Source organism: Anomaloglossus baeobatrachus, chromosome 5, assembly GCF_048569485.1.
Source record: "Anomaloglossus baeobatrachus isolate aAnoBae1 chromosome 5, aAnoBae1.hap1, whole genome shotgun sequence".
NCBI lineage: Eukaryota > Metazoa > Chordata > Amphibia > Anura > Aromobatidae > Anomaloglossus > Anomaloglossus baeobatrachus.
The window spans coordinates 144,207,867-144,227,260 of record NC_134357.1 but is presented as its reverse complement, the minus strand read 5'-3'; the positions used below and the strand labels follow the sequence as shown (position 1 = coordinate 144,227,260).

Below are 19,394 nucleotides of genomic sequence, written 5' to 3'. Positions count from 1 at the left end.
CCCTTTAAGGGAACTGTGAGCCAACCCCGCTTGCAAGCCAGACTGCAGAAAGTCGAGAATTCTGGGGATGGCCAGAGGCAGAGGCTGGACGTTAGTTTCCCTGCACCATGAAAGGAAGATTTTCCACGTACGGTGGTAAATGCGGGATGAAGCAGGCTTTCGGGTGCTGATCATGGTGGAGATAACCGTGGGGGAGAATCCCGCTCTTGTTAATACCCAGGTCTCAATGGCCATGCCATCAGCTTCAGGGCTCTGGAGTTCTGATGGGAAATGGGCCCTTGGGTCAGCAAGTCTGGGATGTCTGGAAGGCGCCACGGTACGTCTGCGAGCATTTGTACTAATTCGGCGTACCAGGCGCGCCTGGGCCAGTCCGGTGCTATCAGTATCACCGGGACTCCCTCTGCCTTGATCTTCCTGATTACCCGCGGCAGCAGGGGTAGAGGTGGAAATATGTAAGGCAGGCGAAAGTGATGCCAGGAGCAGACTAGAGCATCCGCACCGATGGACTGTGGGTCGCGTGACCTGGCTATGAACGCGGGTACCTTTGCGTTCAACCTTGAGGCCATTAGATCCACGTCTGGTGTACCCCAGCGAGTGCAGATGTGTAGGAACACTTCTGGGTGGAGAGACCACTCTCCGGCGGCCAGGCCTTGGTGACTTAGAAAGTCTGCTGCCCAGTTCTCTACTCCCGGTATGTGTACCGCTGATATCACTGACCCCGTCGATTCGGCCCAGCTGAGGATCTTGTGGGCCTCGAGATAAGCAGTTTTGCTGGGGGTGCCCTCCTGCCGATTGATATAGGCTACAGCTGTCGCATTGTCCGATTGGACTCGAATCTGACGACCCGCTAGCAGAGGGCAGAACGCCCTGAGCGCGAGTAAGATCGCATGGATTTCCAGGATGTTTATGGGTAGGGAAGACTCCTGGGGCGTCCAACGTCCTTGAGCAGTGTGGTGCCGGTACACTGCTCCCCAGCCTAGGAGGCTGGCGTCCGTGGTCAGGACCAGCCAGTTCACTGGGAGAAAAGATCTCCCCTTCGATAGGGATGAGGACCGAAGCCACCAGCGGAGTGCATACCTGACTGAAGGCGTCAGGTGAAGATGTTTGTCCAGGGAGAAGGGGCTCTTGTCCCAGGCCGCTAGAAGGGATAGCTGCAGTGGGCGGAGGTGCAGTTGAGCAAAGGGTACTGCCTCCATAGCCGCCACCATCCTGCCGAGCACCTTCATGCTGAATCGAATGGAGCGAGACGGAGGACGTAGAAGGCAGTGTACCGCTTGTCGAAGAGCGATCACCTTGTCCTGAGGGAGATGGATCAACCCTGACGGGTGTCCAGGGATATGCCCGGGAAGGTGATGGATCGTGATGGGACCGGGGATGATTTGTCTAGATTCAGTAGCCACCCTAAGCGGGATAGGGTGTCCACAGTGATCTGTACGCTGGTTGAGCAGTCGCGGAAGGAGGGGGCCTTGATGAGGAGGTCGTCCAAGTAAGGGAGAACGACTACTCCCCTGGCGTGAAGGACGCTCATGGCGGCCGCCATGACTTTGGTGAAGACCCTTGGTGCTGTGGCAAGGCCGAAGGGTAGAACTACGAATTGAAAGTGGGAGTCCTGAACTGCGAAGCGGAGGAACTTTTTGTGATCTGGGGCCATGGGTATGTGCAGGTACGCGTCCTTGATATCTATGGAGGCGAGGAATTCCCCTTCGACCATGGATGCAATAATGGACCTTAGGGACTCCATTCTGAATCTCCGAACGTGCACATGTTTGTTCAGGTGTTTGAGGTCCAGAATGGGTCGAACTGACCCATCCTTTTTGGGGACCACAAAGAGGTTGGAATAAAAACCCCTGAACTTCTCGTCGTCCGGGACAGGTATTATCACTCCTGCTGTTTGGAGCGGGTGGATTGCTGAGAAAAAAGCCTTGCGACGTTTTCGAGTCTTTGGGGGGTTTGAGAGAAAGAGCCGACTCGGGGGTCGGGTCCGCAATTCTATGTGGTAACCGGAAGACACAAGGTCTTGCACCCATTTGTCGTCTGAGGCGGCAGCCCAGATGTGTTGAAAAGAGCCGCAGTCGACCTCCTACAATGAGTGTGTCTTCCGGGGCGCCGAAGGAGTCATGAGGGGGAAAACTTTGTGGACAAGTCTCCCTAGTCCTGGACTGTTTCGGTCTAGGCTGCCATGACGAAGTGGGTTTCGGGGAGAGCTGAGAAGGTAGGTCCCTGCGTAGTCCACGGCTAGTGGCGGGGGCAGAGTGGGATGTCGACCAACCAAATGAGTTCCGAAAGGAGCGGAACGAGGACTGTGGATGTCTGGTGAAGGTCGTCCTGGGCTTCAGCTGGGGAAGGGAGGTACTCTTTCCTCACGTGGCGTCAGAAATTAGCTTGTCCAGACGTTCGCCAAACAATCGGTCTGGAAAAAAAGGGAAGGCCCGTGAGAGACTTCATGGAGGCAGAGTCCGCTCGCCATTGTCGGAGCCAGAGAGCTCTACAGATGGCTATGGTATTTGAGGCGGCAAAAGCTGCGCAGGTAGCAGAGTCAATGGAGGCCTGCATGAGGTACTCCGCCGCAGCAGCAATTTGAGCTGTTACCTCTGTGAAGGTATGAGGGAACTGGGATTCCTCAAGCGAAGTGTTTAGGGATTCTGCCCAGACCGAGATCGCCTTTGCAACCCACACAGAGGCAAAAGAGGGCGAGAGGGAGGAACCCTCAGCCTCAAAAGGCAGAGCGGGCGAGGTGCTCCACCTGTCTGTCTGTCGGGTCCTTGATGGAGGAACCATCGGGTAAAGACAGGAGTGTCTTTGTGGCAAGACGGGGGACCGGGGGGGGGGGGGTCGACCAAGTGCGGATCGGCCCAGCCCTTAGGGGCAGGTGAGGCAAAAGGGTACCGGGACTCCATGAGTTTACGGTTACCGAAGCGCCTGTCAGGCTTCTCCCTTTGCTTTGTGAGGATATCCTGAAACTCTGGGTGGTCAGCGAAAACCTTTTGGGGTTTCCTTGCCCTCTCAAAGGAGACCGCATGGTCAGTGGTAGTGGATGGGGGATCCTCCACATGCAGAGTTTGGTTGATTGCTGCTATAAGGGAGTCTATTGCAGTTTGATCATCTGGGGAGGGTGAAACCAAGGAATCATCCTGGTGCAAACAGCATTCTCCCTCCTCCAGCTCTTCAGAAGCCTTGGAGCGTGTGGGAGAGCCTGCCCTGTGTGCTCCCGAGGGAGAGCCATGGGGGCCATGAGAGAGTGCTGGAGACACCCGGCCGTGTGCTCTTTTTCTGATCCCTGCAACTGGTGAAGCATGGGCCGGTATTACCTCAGAAGGATCCTCCATATGCCATATATCCTCAGGCCACGTTCTGTCCAGGGTCCCAGAAGGGTGTGGAGGACGACATTGCATAGCCAGAACCAGGTTCTGTGACAGTTTTTCCATGGATTGGGACAGAAACTGTGCCCATTCCGGTGGGCTGGGAGCCCTAGGCTCTGGCCTCACGGTTGCGGCGGTGGTGGCGGGGGGGTCTTGGGGGGCTATAGGGGCACAGGACTCACACAGAGAAGAGGTGTGTTTACGTGGTAGCTCAGCGTGGCGGGCAGTGCAGGCTGAATAATAGACTATGTGAGCCTTAGCACTCTTAGGCTATGTGCGCACGTGTGCGCTCTGCACCGCACCTAAAAGGTGCGCTTCAGAGCGCAGCTGAAAAGCTCCGTTCTGAAGCGCATGGTGCCGGCAGAGAACGTGCACTCTGCATGTTGCCTCTCCCTATAGACAGCATGCAAACCGCACGGAAGAAGTGACATGTCACTTCTTAGAACGCAGCGATTCGGGCAGCAGCCGAATCGCTGCGTTCTAATATGCCACGTGCGCACTGCTCCTGCACAATCTCCATAGACTGTGCAGGGAACGCAGGACGCATGCAGTTACGCTGCACTGCAGATCGCAGCGTAACCATGTAATACGCACACGTGCGCACATAGCCTAAGTACCCTTAGAATTCTGCATGTTCCTAATAGGAGTATGCCAGGAGGGGGAGCAATGATCTGCAGAGCTACAAGTGAAGCAGTAAGAAGCAAGGATTGTATTTGCTTCGGTGTACCTCACCAGAATCAGCCGATGGCCCTGCGTCCTCAGGAAGGAGTAAGCCCGCTCTGTGGAGATCTTCGCGCGCTTTACCGGGGGCGGGGTTTAGCGCTAAAAGAGCGCTAAGAAGAAGTCAGTGTGCCCCCCTGCTGTCTGTAGTAAAAAAACGGCGGGAAGGGAGCTTCTGTGACCGTTTTTCTCCCCCTCCCTCCAGTCAGCACACAGCTCGCCACCGGTAGATTATCTCTAGCAGCTAGAGGGAATAAACACTGAGTTCATGAGCCCTGGGAGCCCTCCCCCCTCCACAGGTAGATTATCTCTGCAGGATTCCCTGCAATCAGCAAGGGACTTTCCCCTCCTCCAGCCAGCACGCAGCTATGGTGGGAATAAAGACTGTAAATTCAGTAGTCCTGGGAGCCTTTCCTGCACAGTCTTTCTCCCTTTGCCTGGGAAACCAGCCATGGGGGATCTCACCTTAACACTGCCTCAGTCCAGGCAGTGGAAATAACAGGGTCAGCTTGCTGTGTCCGGCTACACAGGTGTAATGTATCAACTTAGAGCCTGCAAAAAGGAGCTGAGGAATTGTGCCTCTGCCCTGGGCTCTGGAAAAATCGGTGTCTGTGGGACCAGTCGTCCAGTAAAAGGCAGCCCAGGATCCAGCGTCGCAGGAGGGGGTACGTGGAGGCGACACTCCACGTTTCCGCCCGTTGATGGTATTGGGAGATCGGTCCCTAGGGGAAACAGTCGCCCTCAAAAGAAGGGAATTTTGTTACTTACCGTAAATTCCTTTTCTTCTAGCTCTTATTGGGAGACCCAGACGATTGGGGTATAGCTACTGCCCTCTGGAGGCCACACAAAGCACTACATTAAAAGTGCAAGGCCCCTCCCCCTCTGGCTATACCCCCCCGTGGTATCACGGGTTCTCCAGTTTTAGTGCCAAAGCAAGAAGGAGGAAGCCATTAACTGGTTTAAACAAATTAACTCCGAATAACATCGGAGAACTGAAAAACCGTTCAACATGAACAACATGTGTACCCGCAAACAACAAAAAAAAAAACATCCCGAAGGACAACAGGGCGGGTGCTGGGTCTCCCAATAAGAGCTAGAAGAAAAGGAATTTACGGTAAGTAACAAAATTCCCTTCTTCTTCAGCGCTCTATTGGGAGACCCAGACGATTGGGACGTCCAAAAGCTGTCCCTGGGTGGGTAAATAAATACCTCATGTTAGAGCTGCAAAACAGCCCTCCCCTACGGGGGTGTCACTGCCGCCTGCAGGACTCTTCTACCTAAGCTGGCATCCGCCGAAGCATAGGTATGCACCTGATAATGCTTGGTGAAAGTGTGCAGACTGGACCAGGTAGCTGCCTGGCACACCTGTTGAGCCGAAGCCTGGTGACGTAATGCCCAGGACGCACCCACGGCTCTGGTTGAGTGGGCTTTTAGCCCTGAAGGAACCGGAAGCCCCGCAGAACGGTAGGCCTCTAGAATTGGTTCTTTGATCCATCGAGCCAGGGTGGCTTTAGAAGCCTGCAACCCCTTGCGCGGACCAGCGACAAGAACAAAAAGCGCATCGGCACGGCGCATGGGCGCCGTGCGGGAAATGTAGATTCTGAGTGCTCTCACCAGATCTAGCAAACGTAAGTCCTTTTCATACCGGTGAACCGGATGAGGACAAAACGAAGGCAAGGAGATATCCTGATTAAGATGAAAAGAGGATACGACCTTAGGAAGAAACTCCGGAATAGGGCGCAGCACAACCTTGTCCTGGTGGAACCCCAGGAAGGGAGCCTTGGATGACAGAGCTGCCAGCTCAGACACTCGCCGAAGCGATGTGATCGCAACAAGAAACGCCACTTTCTGCGACAGCCGAGAAAAGGAAACTTCCTTCAGAGGCTCGAAGGGCGGCTTCTGGAGAGCAACTAGTACCCTGTTCAGATCCCATGGATCTAACGGTCGCTTGTACGGGGGCACAATATGACAGACCCCCTGCAGGAACGTGCGCACCTTAGGAAGACGTGCTAGACGCTTCTGAAAAAACACGGATAGTGCCGAAACTTGCCCTTTAAGGGAGCTGAGCGACAAGCCCTTTTCTAACCCCGATTGCAGGAAGGAAAGAAACTTGGGTAATGCAAATGGCCAGGGAGACACTCCCTGAGCAGAGCACCAGGATAAGAAAAATCTTCCACGTCCTGTGGTAGATCTTAGCAGAATTCGACTTTCTAGCTTGTCTCATTGTGGCAACCACTCCTTGAGATAATCCTGCAGATGCTAGGATCCATGACTCAATGGCCACACAGTCAGGTTCAGGGCCGCAGAATTCCGATGGAGAAAACGGCCCTTGAGACAGTAAGTCTGGTCGGTCTGGTAGTGACCCCGGTCGGCCGACCGTGAGATGCCACAGATCCGGATACCACGATCTCCTCGGCCAGTCTGGTGCGACGAGTATGACGCGGCTGCAATCGGATCTGATTTTTGCGCAGTACTCTGGGCAAGAGTGCCAGAGGTGGAAACACATATGTGAGCCGGAACTGCGACCAATCTTGCACTAAGGCGTCTGCCGCCAGAGCTCTGTGATCGCGCGATCGTACCATAAATGCCGGGACCTTGTTGGTGTGCCGAGACGCCATTAGGTCGACATCCGGCACCCCCCAGCGGCAACAGATTCCCTGAAACACGTCCGGGTGAAGGGACCATTCCCCCGCGTCCATGCCCTGGCGACTGAGGAAGTCTGCTTCCCAGTTTTCTACGCCCGGGATGTGAACTGCGGATATGGTGGATGCTGTGTCCTCCACCCACATGAGGATTCGCCGGACTTCCTGGAAGGCTGCTGACTGCGTGTCCCTCCTTGGTGGTTGATGTATGCCACCGCTGTGGAGATGTCCGACTGGATTCGGATCTGCTCTCTTTCTAGCCACTTCTGGAAAGCTAATAGGGTAAGATACCCTGCCCCGATTTCCAGAACATCGATCTGAAGGGTGGACTCCTGCTGAGTCCACGTCCCCTGAGCCATGTGGCGGAGACAAACTGCTCCCCACCCCGACAGACTCGTATCTGTCGTGACCACTGCCCAGGATGGGGGCTATGACAATGAGGTGGGAATAAGCCACTATTGCAGAGAGTCCTCGGCCGTCAGGGAAAGGGAGACTTCCCGTCCAGGGAGGTTGACTGCCCATCCCATTGGCGGAGAATGTCCCATTGCCGTTGGCGCAGATGAAACTGCGCAAAGATAACTGCCTCGATGGCTGCCACCATCTTCCTTAGGAAGTGCATGAGGCGCCTTAAGGGGTGCGACTGGCCTTGAAGGAGAGACTGCACCTCTGTCTGCAGTGAACGCTGCTGGTTCAGCGGAAGCTTCACTATGGCTGATAGAGTATGAAACTCCATGCCGAGATACGTTAGTGATTGAGTCGGAGACAGATTTGACCTTGCCAAATTGATGATCCACCCGAAAGTCTGGAGAGTCTCCAGCGAAACATTCAGGCTGCGTTGGCATGCCTCGAGGGAGGGTGCTTTGACGAGTAGATCGTCCAAGTACGGGATCACCGGGTGTCCCTGAGAGTGCAAGACTGCTACCACTGCTGCCATGACCTTGGTGAACACCCGTGGGGCTGTCGCCAGACTGAATGGCAGAGCTACGAACAGAAGATGTTCGTCTCCTATCACAAAACGTAGAAAACGTTGGTGCTCCGTAGCAATTGGCACGTGGCGATAGGCATCTTTGATGTCTGTTGAGGCAAGGAAGTCTCCTCGAGACATTGAGGCAATGACGGATCGGAGGAATCCCATCCGGAACCGCCTGGCGTTCGCATGCTCGTTGAGCAGTTTCAGAACCAGAACAGGACGGAAGGGACCGTCCATTTTTGGAGCCCCAAAGAGATTGGAGTACAAACCCTCGCCCTCGTTCCTGAGGGGGGCCAGGGATCTCCACTCCTTCTGCTCTTAGAGCGTCCACCGCCTGCAGCAGGGCATCTGCTCGGTGGAGAGGTGGGGCCGTTCTGAAGAATGGAGTCGGAGGACGAGAACAGAACACTGTCCTGTGCACGTGAGCACAATGTCCGTCACCCACCAGTCAGTGACCTGTGGCAGCTAAATGTCGCCAAAGGCGGGGGAGTCTGCCATCAACCGCGGATGCGGAGAGAGAGAGAGAGAGAGAGCTGAGAGTCCTGAGGAGACCGCCTTGGTAGCGGTTCCTCCGACTGCCTTCCTTGGGCGAGATTGAGCCCGGCCGGAATCTGAGCCCGTCTGAGGTTTTGTAGCCCTTTTGCACGAGGACAATTGGGACCTGCCGGAGCTTGGGAAGGACCGAAACCTCGACTGTACTTTTAGGACAGTATTAACAGGGTAAGTCGCAGTGCAGACATTGCGTACAGATGTCCCTGTTCAAGGTCCGCTGCGCAAGAACAGCAGAAAAGGTTAGGTTGCCAATACGGCTGTGGATGCCGGAGCAACCGACACGCCGATAGCCTCCTAGACAGATTTCAACCAGAGTCCATCTGTCTGTGAATGGCATCTTGAAGTGAAGCCCCATCTCCATATGCAAGCCTGGAGATTGGAGAATCCACCTTTGGACCCTGGGTCCCGCGCTGACCACGTCAGGGGAAAAAAGGGATAACGTGTATCCTAAAAACGTTTGGAGAAGACGCTTATCTGGTAAGCGTGGTGTTCCTGGACTGCTTCTCTGAAGTCAGCGTGGCCAGAAAAACACTCAATATCTGCGTGAGACACTGAAATGGAACTTCTCCTGTTCGTCTCCTATCTCCACTGGTGGAGCTGAGGGAGAAAGATCCAACCTTCCATTGATGGACGGTATAGGATCATTCCGTATGACGTTACCACCCGGTGTATCCGGATTGAGAGCGATGTCAGTATCAAAGCCCTGAAGAACTGCCTTTTGGTCAAGTAGATTGCCCATGGGTGCAAGTCTCTATATTATGACTACTCCGTCCCTGTCCATGGACAGAGTTGACAGGAGGTTTCTTTGGCCCCAACTAGTAGAGCCCCGGCAGACGAAGTGCTAGAGACCCCGGCAGACCTACAGGGGAGCATGCACACAATGGGACGGTGTCATGAACAGCATCCCATGTAGTAAACACAGCACTGAAATCTGTGTTGCTTTTTTGCCGCTGCCGACTAGCTATCTAGAAGTATATAGCCAAGATTGGTGACCGTACATTGCAATGTATAGCATACAGGCATAAAGTACAAATGACCACTGCAGCACAAGCAATACAAGCAGCATAGAAGCCTGTGCCCTGGCACCCCTGCTCTTCTGCTGCTGTATACTAGTCATCTAGGGGAATATAGCCCAGAAGAGTGACCCTACAGTGCAATGTATAGCATACAAGCACAAGTACAAATGAACACTGCAGCACATGCAATACAAGCAGCATAGAAGCCTGTGCCCTGGCACCTCTGCTCTTCTGCTGCTGTAGACTGGTCATCTAGGGGAATATAGCCCAGAAGAGTGACCATACAGTGCAATGTATAGCATACAAGCACAAGTACAAATGCACACTGCAGCCCATGCAATACAAGCAGCATAGAAAAAAACCTGTGCCCCAGCACCCTTGGTTTTCTGCTGCTGTAGTCTAGCCATTCCAGAAGAATATAGCTAAGACTAGCGACTGTACAGTACATATCAGCATAAACACAAATGAACACCTCAGTCGTGTAAAACAAGCAGCCTAGAAAGCCTGTGCTTTAGCACACCTGCTTTCCTGCTGCTGATGAGTCGCTCCCCAAGCGGGCATATAGCGACCTATGTAGTTAAAAACAACACATGTATACACTGCAGATTTCAGCACTATATGTGCCTCTTACCGCCCGCTATAAGCGGGTGTATGATCGCCACCGTCCTGCCTTGGAGCCGAAAGTCCTGAAGAACTGCCAGTAATGGCTGCCGGCTTCTTCCCCAGCTCGTGTGAGTAGGGGCGGGCCGTGGGCGTGCCCCAAGGCAGAGCGGGAATCCGGCGCCCGACAGTGTGCAGTGAGAGGGCTGGAGCATGTAAAAAGGCTCCAGCCCTCGGCGCTGCTGATTGCTCAGCGCCTGTCCCCTTCCCTGAGTGACAGGGAGGGGGCGGGAACGAAGCGGCACTAGGCCGCAGAAGCCGGGGACTGGAGTTATCAGCGCCGCCGCCGTAAAAGCGCGGTCGGCGCCCAGTCCCCGGCGAACTACAAGTCCCAGCCGCGCCGCCGCTCCCGGAGCGTCCGGCGCGGTAGTTCCCAAAACACAAAGTCACTCAGCAAGGCTGCAGTGACTGTAACCCTTTACTGTCCCCGGCGCACTAGCACACCCAGCAAGTCTGGAGTGTGCTGTGCCTGTGTGTACGGGGACACAGAGTACCTGTAATGGTGCAGGGCCATGTCCCTGAACGGTACTCCAGCTCCGTATCCAGCAGGTTCAAATGGGTCTGTGGATGGAGCCCGGCGTCAGAGCTTTGAGGCCGGCAGGATCCCACTTCCACAGAGCCCCTCAGGGGGATGTGGAAGGAAAGCAGCATGTCAGGCTCCAGCCTCCGTACCAGCAATAGGTACCTCAACCTTACAACACCATCCAGGGGTGAGAAGGGAGCATGCTGGGAACACTATATGTGTCCTCTTTTCTTCCATCCGAAATAGTCAGCAGCTACTGCTGACTAAAATCTGTGGAGCTATGCGTGGATGTCTGACCTCCTTCGCACACAAAGCTAAAACTGGAGAACCCGTGATACCACGGGGGGGGTATAGCCAGAGGGGGAGGGGCCTTGCACTTTTAATGTAGTGCTTTGTGTGGCCTCCAGAGGGCAGTAGCTATACCCCAATCGTCTGGGTCTCCCAATAGAGCGCTGAAGAAAATAACAAAACCTTTAAAGGATGTGCCTCCTACAGACACTAAGCTAAAACTGAGGTTGCCTGGCCCGGCCAGGGGGTGTATACTGCAGAGGAGGAGGCGCTAATGTCTTTTGCATCTACTTAGTGTCCTCCTATGGATAGGCAGCATAACAACCATGGTCCTGTGTCCCCCAATGAGGCGTCAGAGAAATATAAATAATAGATGGTGTCACTAAAATTATCACTTTGTCCTGCAAAAATACAGATCCCCCCCCAAATTCATTTTTTTTCTATGTGCGGCCCATATACCCAGCTAAGTTTGAGACCCCTGCCCTAGAGCATAACAAAAAAAATTAAATTTCATGAAGAAAAAAAAAAATTTTTGCAGCAAATTTCCCAGTAAAATCTGCATGTTTTGGCAAATTTTAATTTGTCCAGATCCACTCATCTCGAATAGACAAATAAATGCTATGTAAATGATGAAAAAGTGGAAAGAAATGTTTTAAACATCTTCATTTATGCAGTATGAAGTACAAGTGCAATGTGCAGAAGTTACATGCCTTGACTGCCATCACTGATGGTATTAATGGTTATCTGACAAATGCTCTGCCACACAAATCATCAAAATACACTGCTGGCAGCTCACTTTGCAATGGCTGACCAATGATATCCCAGGTGTGCTCGATGTGTGGATGCCTGCAGATGCTGAAGGCCACGGTGGCAATATTTAGAAGTCACAGGAGCACAAAAATCTTGTGACCTGGTGTCCTGTTGAAAAACGGGTCCTAGGGTACTCTGAAGAAATGACTATACCACGGGTTCCACCATCAAATCAATGTAACACAAAACTAAGTGTACAAATCATGAAGGCATCTTCATGGCATTGCCAATGTGGTCTCCAAACTGATCTCATGCTATCAATGCATCAGAGGTAAAAATGGAAGTCGCTGCTGAAGGGAATAGACCTCTATTTTAGTCTTAAAGGCTATCTGGGTGCAGAGCAAGATAACATTGAAGAGTGGTGGAGAGGTCAATGGAGCATCTGTAGCTGGACGTCTAGCTAGTAGTCCAATGTCATACAAACCCCTGATTATTTGTGTAGACAAAGTATGACTCAGTGTCGATATATAATGTCCAATATCACTTGCAATACAGAACGGATGAATTGGGGAACCATTGGTACGGCGATTTCTCCAAAGCGTCCGAGGAGCAGTATTTTAAAAAGGCAAGCTGTCAGATGTTTGTTTTTTATTAATTGGATACTAATCTTACCCTGAAATAGTGTTTGGGCAGCCCTTTCAGAATATGTAAATTGTATTGCTATACCTTCTTTTGGATTACTCTGTTTACAAATGGCTGTCTTGGTCCAGTCAGTTACAGTTGCATTCCGGCTAGTACTGCATATGTGGAAATAAAAAGTAAATATACATCCTTATCCGCGCCCATATTCTCTCCTACCCCTCTGCGCCAACGTCTGTGATAGCAAAAGTCTTGCACATGGCGAGATGCATCCATAGGTTTGCGCATGCAGGGTTTCATTTATTCCTTTAGTATCACAGACACCTATGCTGAGGGAGGAGAGTATGAGCGTGGGTAGAGATGCATTTTTACTTTTCATTTATAGGGTGCGACTAACTGATGCAATTGCAAAAGAACTGCCAGCAGTGGCTCTTGATAATTTGCCCAAATACATTCAGTGTGGCACAACATTCCTCAATCATTAATAACTTCACTGATAGCAGTCAAGGTGTGTAAGTGCAGGGATCTCTGAAAGTGGTGACCATACTCTATACTGAAGAAATTGAGATGCTTTGAAAAATTGTGTTTCTATTTTATAATCATTCGCATATCAGGAACGCCTATTGATCCAGTGATTCCCACAAGTCCACAATTCCTCATTCTTGGAATTTCAATTTTGTGGAGTGTATATATTGCACATTGGTGTTTCGAATATATGCTAACACATTGAAAAGAAAAATCATGCCCAAGCTCCTAAATCCATAGGCTATACCCAGTAGACATGCAGCCAGTACTTTAAAAGTTACCTGCATTCATAGCTGGTCGCCAGGCCAGTTTTCTTCCCACAGAGAAAGCAGTGCTTTGTGGCCTTCTTACTCCGGACAGCAGCCTTAACAGGAGGAAAGAGATGTGTGGCTTCAACTGGAAAGGACAGGGAGAGAACACAATTTGAATAGTGTCAGCTAGTAACATTGCAGACGGGTTTTAGGACAGATCTCAATCATTTTAGTTTTTCCAATTTTAGGTTTTTAAAATTTGCCTTTTCTATAACAAAAAGGTAACTGTACTCTTACCTGGGCCTCTTCCACAGCTTGTATTGATCACACCCTGTCGTGTCTGTGAAAGATATAAGAAAAACAGCTTCACCAGACAATACAAATGGACACAACAGTGTGACCACCCCCCATACACTTTGTGTAAAATAACTATATCCTATTACTAAAATTATATATTACGCACTAATATATATTACACACACACACACACACACACACACACACAATGTAGGTGATCAGAACAGCCCTCTGCCCAGTGGCCACAATCTGATACATTTGTAGGGTAGCAGGTCATGCACATATTTCCTTTCTTTAACCAAGTAGCAGAAAGAACCTCAAAGATCAGCTGTTCTCCCCCAGGGCGTGTTCTGGCAGCTACACCATTGGAGAAATTGAGAGTTACCTTGCACCTATTTAAAAGTCATGCATGAGGGATGTTAACCCAGGACTCTTAACCTGGCTTCATAGTGCGCATGACCTCTGGGCTTATGAGCGCTGGATTCAAACCCATGTAGTGCGAATGACCGAAAGTCCAGGATCATGCGCACGGAGCCGCGGCAGCAGAGAAGTGAGCGCGACCATCCTCTGACGCTGTGCATTCATGAGCATGTTAGCACACCCACAGGGGCGTACTAACATGCTAAGGGGCCGACTTGCCAGGCGAAATCACGCTCTTGCGACTAGTCCCTGGCCTCATTAGCATATGATAAAAGATCTTTAGGAATACTCTTTCATAAGATCTCTTTATGTATGCGACTAGATACAGGGATGGTTAGGCAGGGATTAGCAATATGCACCCAGAACTGCTTGTGGTACAGAGTTCATATTACACATGACATGTTCCCTTTAAGACAGCGCTGAGAAGCTGTTTGAGATTTAATGATAAGTGCACGGGGAAAAAGGAAAGGAAAAAGGGCAGGAATTTTTTATTTTTTTTTATTTTTTATAAAAACGACATATTGCAAAGTTGATCATCACTTATGCTATATTTTTTCAATTAAATTTATGGACAGGTCTTTTTTCAACTGTGCCATGATTTTGGAGTCATTGTTTCTATGGCATTCATAGAATGTCTTTCTTTTGGGCATTACAATTATGCAACCAAATTTGTTTACCGTATATTTCAGACTATAAGACGCTTCTTACCATAAGACGCACACTAGGTTTAGACAGCAGAAAATATGAAAAACATTTTTCCTATTAACTAAAACTTTCCTGGCGGTGTAAAGTAGAGGGGTCATTAACACTAATTTTAATGTGCTAGGATAGAATAAGGGAGGTAATAAAACTATTGTTAGTGCCTCTTTGCAGTGTGTATTTTCGCACACAGCTCTGCTACATGCAAACTACCAGCAGATAAACAAACACATGCAGATCTAGACAGACAGTTCTGCTCCATGCACATATAGACACAGCTTTGCTACATGAACATATAAACACACACTTTACCCCATCTGTTCCTGATAGGCAACTGTAAGGAGGCTGCACCAGCTGAAGGACCTTGTACAATTAATTTTAGGACTTTCAGGTCATGTGACTAATCACATGAACTGAAAAGGTCCTAAAGTTAAGAGTTAAATGGTTAGAAGGTCCTTCAGCTGCTCAGCTCCCATTAGCTTCCTGCCTTGCTCTGCACCAATTATGTAGATCAGTTCAGAGCAGGAGGACAGAGGGCAGCTCTTTGTGATCGCGGAGGACATGGTGTCTGCCTTCTCCTCCATCACAGGAAGCTGTCTCCGGGTTATAAAAGCGCACAAACTTTTTAGCAGGAGCTTTTCATGTTAAAAAGTGCACCTTATAGAAGGGAAAAAAGAAAAAAAAAAAAAAAGTTACTTTTCTGTTGGTGTAGCCGTTTTTTTCATTTATTTATTTCACCAGAGGAATTAAAGATCGAAAACACATGTGTCCAGTGAGGATTCAATGCATTTTTTCCAGCACCAATGCTGATGCCGCCATAGTTAGAAGCAGATAAATGAATGCTTGTGAATACTTACATTGAAGATGTTCAAACTGTCATGTAAGGAGATTGTCTCTTCCTGGAGAGTGGATGGTGGAGCGATAAGATTTCGTAGTCTTCCAGGATTGCTGGAGCTGCTTAAGTCATCTCTACTTGTGCTTCGAGCCAGCGAAGCAAAAAATCCTAGATTATTAAGTGACCCCATGGGTTCTTTAGATGATTTATTAACCAACTCTGTGATGTCCCTGGCCTCCATTTTGGAAATCATATCTGATCGCTGTCCTGGAGATTCCACTTTCACACCTCGAAATCTAGTAGTCCTAGAAATGGTAGGATCGGCCATGTTTCGGAGTTGCAGAGAATGGAAATTACTGTGTGAAGCTGGTGGTCTCAAGCTTCTGAAATCAAAACACTTAGGCTGCCGTGTTTTCGAGAAGGGGGCATCATTTAACTGTGGAGAAAAGTGGATGGGTGACAGAAACTTGCTTCTTGGTGGACTTAGTTCAGCAGTATTAATGAGAGAGGTCTCCATCAAATCAGAGTTCAATGATTTGGATAGTGCTGTCTGATGCGTCTCAATGGTGGAGGCCTCTTGGTTTCCTTCCATCAGGTCAAAATCAGATTTCATCTTTCTTAAGCTGCAAAGTTCTCCATACTGCTCAGGGGGCCCTGCCTCTGCCAACAATGTAAAGGATTCAGAAATTGACCTAGACGCATCTTCAGAGGAGAAAAGGTTTAGGTTCTGGTGTAAAATAGGGTCACTGTCATTTGTCAGAACATCTTTCTTGGGCAAAGGTGTAACCGGGGAGAGAATTGTATTTGTTGAATGACTTTTATTTTCAAGCTCTACACGTGAAACCTTGGGAGGTAAATTAATACTAGAAAGTGATGGAATTAATGACGGGCTTTCCCAAGTCTGATCTTCTTTGAGAAAGTCACAAGTGATAGACGGTATTGTCCTAGCAGCAGCAGTTAGGGTAGAAAGTGCATTGTGGGAAGACTCTGACCCGAATGGGTTCCCGGGAGGTAGACAAGTTTGTCCGATGTGGGGGAGAACTCTTAGAAGCCTGTGACGGGCAGAAGCCATTGAATTGCTTGTAGGTCGTGGAGCATTAGGAGGCCGTGGTTTCAATTTCAAAGACATCTTCGGCTGCACAAAATTGAAGGAAGACATAAGAGTGGTAAGTGACAAGAACATATACTTAAGATATCAAAGGGTAAGTTTCAAATCTGAAGATGGACACGTTCTTTATATTCAACTTAACCCCATCTTTAAAGAGCTGTCCCATAAACAGCATTTACATCCTATCCTTTAGAGGCGTAATAAATGTTCCATTAGTGGGAATCAGACCGCTGGGGCTCACACTGATGCTGAGAATGGGGTCCTGAGTCCTCATGTGAATTTAACAGTACAGCGCATGCGCCAACACTGATTTATCCACTGTCTCTGGGAAGAGTGGGTCAATAAAGTATACTACCAACCCACATGTGTGAAGCAAGAACAGAATCCCATTTCTCTGGATGGGTGGGATTCCCATAGGTTATACCCCCAACAATCATACATGTCTCTATTATCCTGTGAACCCCTTGAGGGGAAAAAAAAGCAGCTAACTTTTATTTTTGACAAGTTAATCTACAAAACTAATAAAACAAAAAAGCCAGCTGTCCAGTAGATCACAGAGCAACTGCAATTCTCAGAAACAGCCTGTGGGTATATGACTAAGGCTCGAGCTAGAATTATGTGGATAAAGTCCGGTAATCTGACTACAATACAGCGTTACATTACATCTAGTTCAATCTATACATTTTGGGAATGAAGTTTTTGAAAACTGCCATATAACTTAAGAAAAAAACCAAAATGTGTTGCTTTAAATACCTTTTTATTGAGGTTCATGTTCTCCATCTTTGATTTCAGCAACTTCATTTTGTTCATAGTAATTGAATTTTCTATAATCTGTTGGCCAGATGGAGAAGCCTCAAGGTCATCCTCATCTTCAGCATACAAGTTATAGACCGAACCTCCACTAAAAAGGAGAAGATAGAAAGATCATGTACAGGACAGAAGACACATTAGAATTTACTAATCAATGAATAGCGATTATCCTGATGTAGAGTATTTCTCTAGATGATCAAGTGAAGACTATGCTGTAAGATCATGTGGAATAAATCACCTATTATTTCACATAGAGAATAAGGTCAGATACATAAAAGTAAGAGATGGGATCCTTTGATTACTTGGCTCTCCCATGAAGATTCAGAAAAAAAAAAAAATGTGTGTATATGTGCATGTAGTGTAGTGTCCGTGTGTTAATATTCTTACCCATCGGCGACCTCTAGGATCCAGCACTGTTACGTTCTTCTCAGTGATGTCACCGCTCTTCAGACTTTCTGGGTCATGCTATACTCTCTGCATGAGCTTTAAGTCTCTTTTACAATGCAAGTCTATGGAGCCTGATTTTGATAGACTTGCGTTGTAAAAGCCACTTCCGGGTGACAGAGCGCAGCGTGACCTGTGAAAGTCTAAAGAACGGTGAAGTTATTGAGAAGAGGAGAAGAACGGCGCTGGATACTGGAGAAGGCGGCAGTAAATGAGCATTAAAAACACCCTCACAGTGATTTATAAAAAAATAAAATTATTCAAAAGGTGGGCTTCTTATTGAACATCTACTTGTACGCTCTTTAGGACAGATTCCCAACGCAGTGTAAAGGGCAACTAATGAATCCTAAAACTTCTAAAATCACTTGATTTTGAGGGTCCGAAATAATTACCATCATGTTATACTGCCAAATAATATATCTATTAAACAAGAGGCAGAAACTGTAGATATTGACCAGTACAGCCTACAGCAGTAACGTATTGTGAAGGAGCATGGCTGAAATATACAACTGTATGAATACAATAAACACTATACAAAAGCACTTTGCAGTTAAGGAATACATTAATTTCACTTTTGGTACATGTGTAAATTTGAACAAAAAACTGTAAGCAAAAGGTTTTTTTTCTTTTTATTTATTTTTTTTTTTTAAAAGTTCACCGATCAATTATAGATGACCCAATCTCAGATGGGACCTGAAGCAAGGTTGTGAGAAGAACATTCCTGAACGGACTGACATGTCCCTGGATCTATGCCATGCGGTTTTACACTATGGACTTTTTACTTTGCATTCCTGTATTCCTAATGTAACAGTGTTTTTTTTTTTCTATTTGCGATCAGTGTGAATAAAACAGAGCTCTTGGACTGAAAACGTCTGTGTGCCTCTTTTTCTGCATCAGTGCTATTGCCTACCAGAGCGGATTCTCTATACTTAGCAGAAGTGCTGGGGATATCGCAGCTAGTTTGAGATATATAGGGCTCTAATCAGTAAGGGGTACTTTGCACGCTGCAACATCGCTAGCCGCTGAAAGCGATGCAGAGCGCGATAGTACCCGCCCCTGTCACACATGCGATATCTTGTGATAACTGCCGTAGCGTACATTATTGCTACGGCAGCTTCACAAGCACTTACCTGGTCGGCGACGCCGCTGTGACTGCCGAAGAATCCCTCCTTCAAGGAGGCGGTGCGTTCGGCATCACTAATCGGCCGGCCAATAGCAGAGGAGGGGTGGAGATGAGCGGGATATAAACATCCCGCCCACCTTCTCCCTTCCACATTGCCGGTGGACGGCGGGCGCAGGTAAGGAGATGTTTGTCGCTCCTGCGGCTTCACACACAGCGATGTGTGGAGCTGCAGGAACGACAAACATCGTACCTGCGGACGCACCGACATTATGAAAATGAACGACGTCACCAATTTTTGACTGTTTCATGCTCCATCTTCTCTCCTAGGCTTTACACATTGCGACGTTGTTACCGGCGCTGGATGTACGTCACTTTCGATTTGACTCAGACGATATCGCAGTAGCGATGTCGCAACGTGCAAAGTACCCCTAAGACACTGCTAATCTTTTTGCTCAACTCTGGTTTGCAGGTATACTGTAGTTTATGCATTCATTAAAGGGGTTGGTTGGCCTAAACACAAGTTTCCAGTCACAAGTAGTTTCATTCGACTTCTCAATTATCCTCTATGAGAGAAACCAGATGAGACTTGTCAGAAAGTGGACTCCAAGCATATACAAGTCAAATATATTTTAGTATAACCTAGCAATTCTGAAAACAAGCGTCTGTTCTGAAGAAGCAGTTCTCGGTACTGCTGCTTTTGGGAGGGGGGCAGAGTGTCTGCCACCTTGACATCTTTCAAAGTTGGCTTTGGGTTTAGCCACCA

The 19,394-nt window shown here is 48.9% G+C and overlaps 1 protein-coding gene across 2 annotated transcripts in view; it reads right to left on the bottom strand.

The window, feature by feature from the left end:
* The window catches only part of ZFAND4 (zinc finger AN1-type containing 4), a 75,234-nt gene that overhangs the window by 3,665 nt on the left and 52,175 nt on the right, over positions 1 to 19,394 (bottom strand). For both annotated transcript variants that reach the window (XM_075347253.1, XM_075347252.1), the window contains exons 6-9: positions 17,008 to 17,155; positions 15,169 to 16,281; positions 13,193 to 13,235; positions 12,926 to 13,040 (exon numbers count right to left, since the gene is read on the bottom strand). In XM_075347253.1, coding sequence (XP_075203368.1) covers positions 12,926 to 13,040; positions 13,193 to 13,235; positions 15,169 to 16,281; positions 17,008 to 17,155 — 1,419 coding nt within the window. The remainder of the gene's footprint in view (positions 1 to 12,925; positions 13,041 to 13,192; positions 13,236 to 15,168; positions 16,282 to 17,007; positions 17,156 to 19,394) is intronic.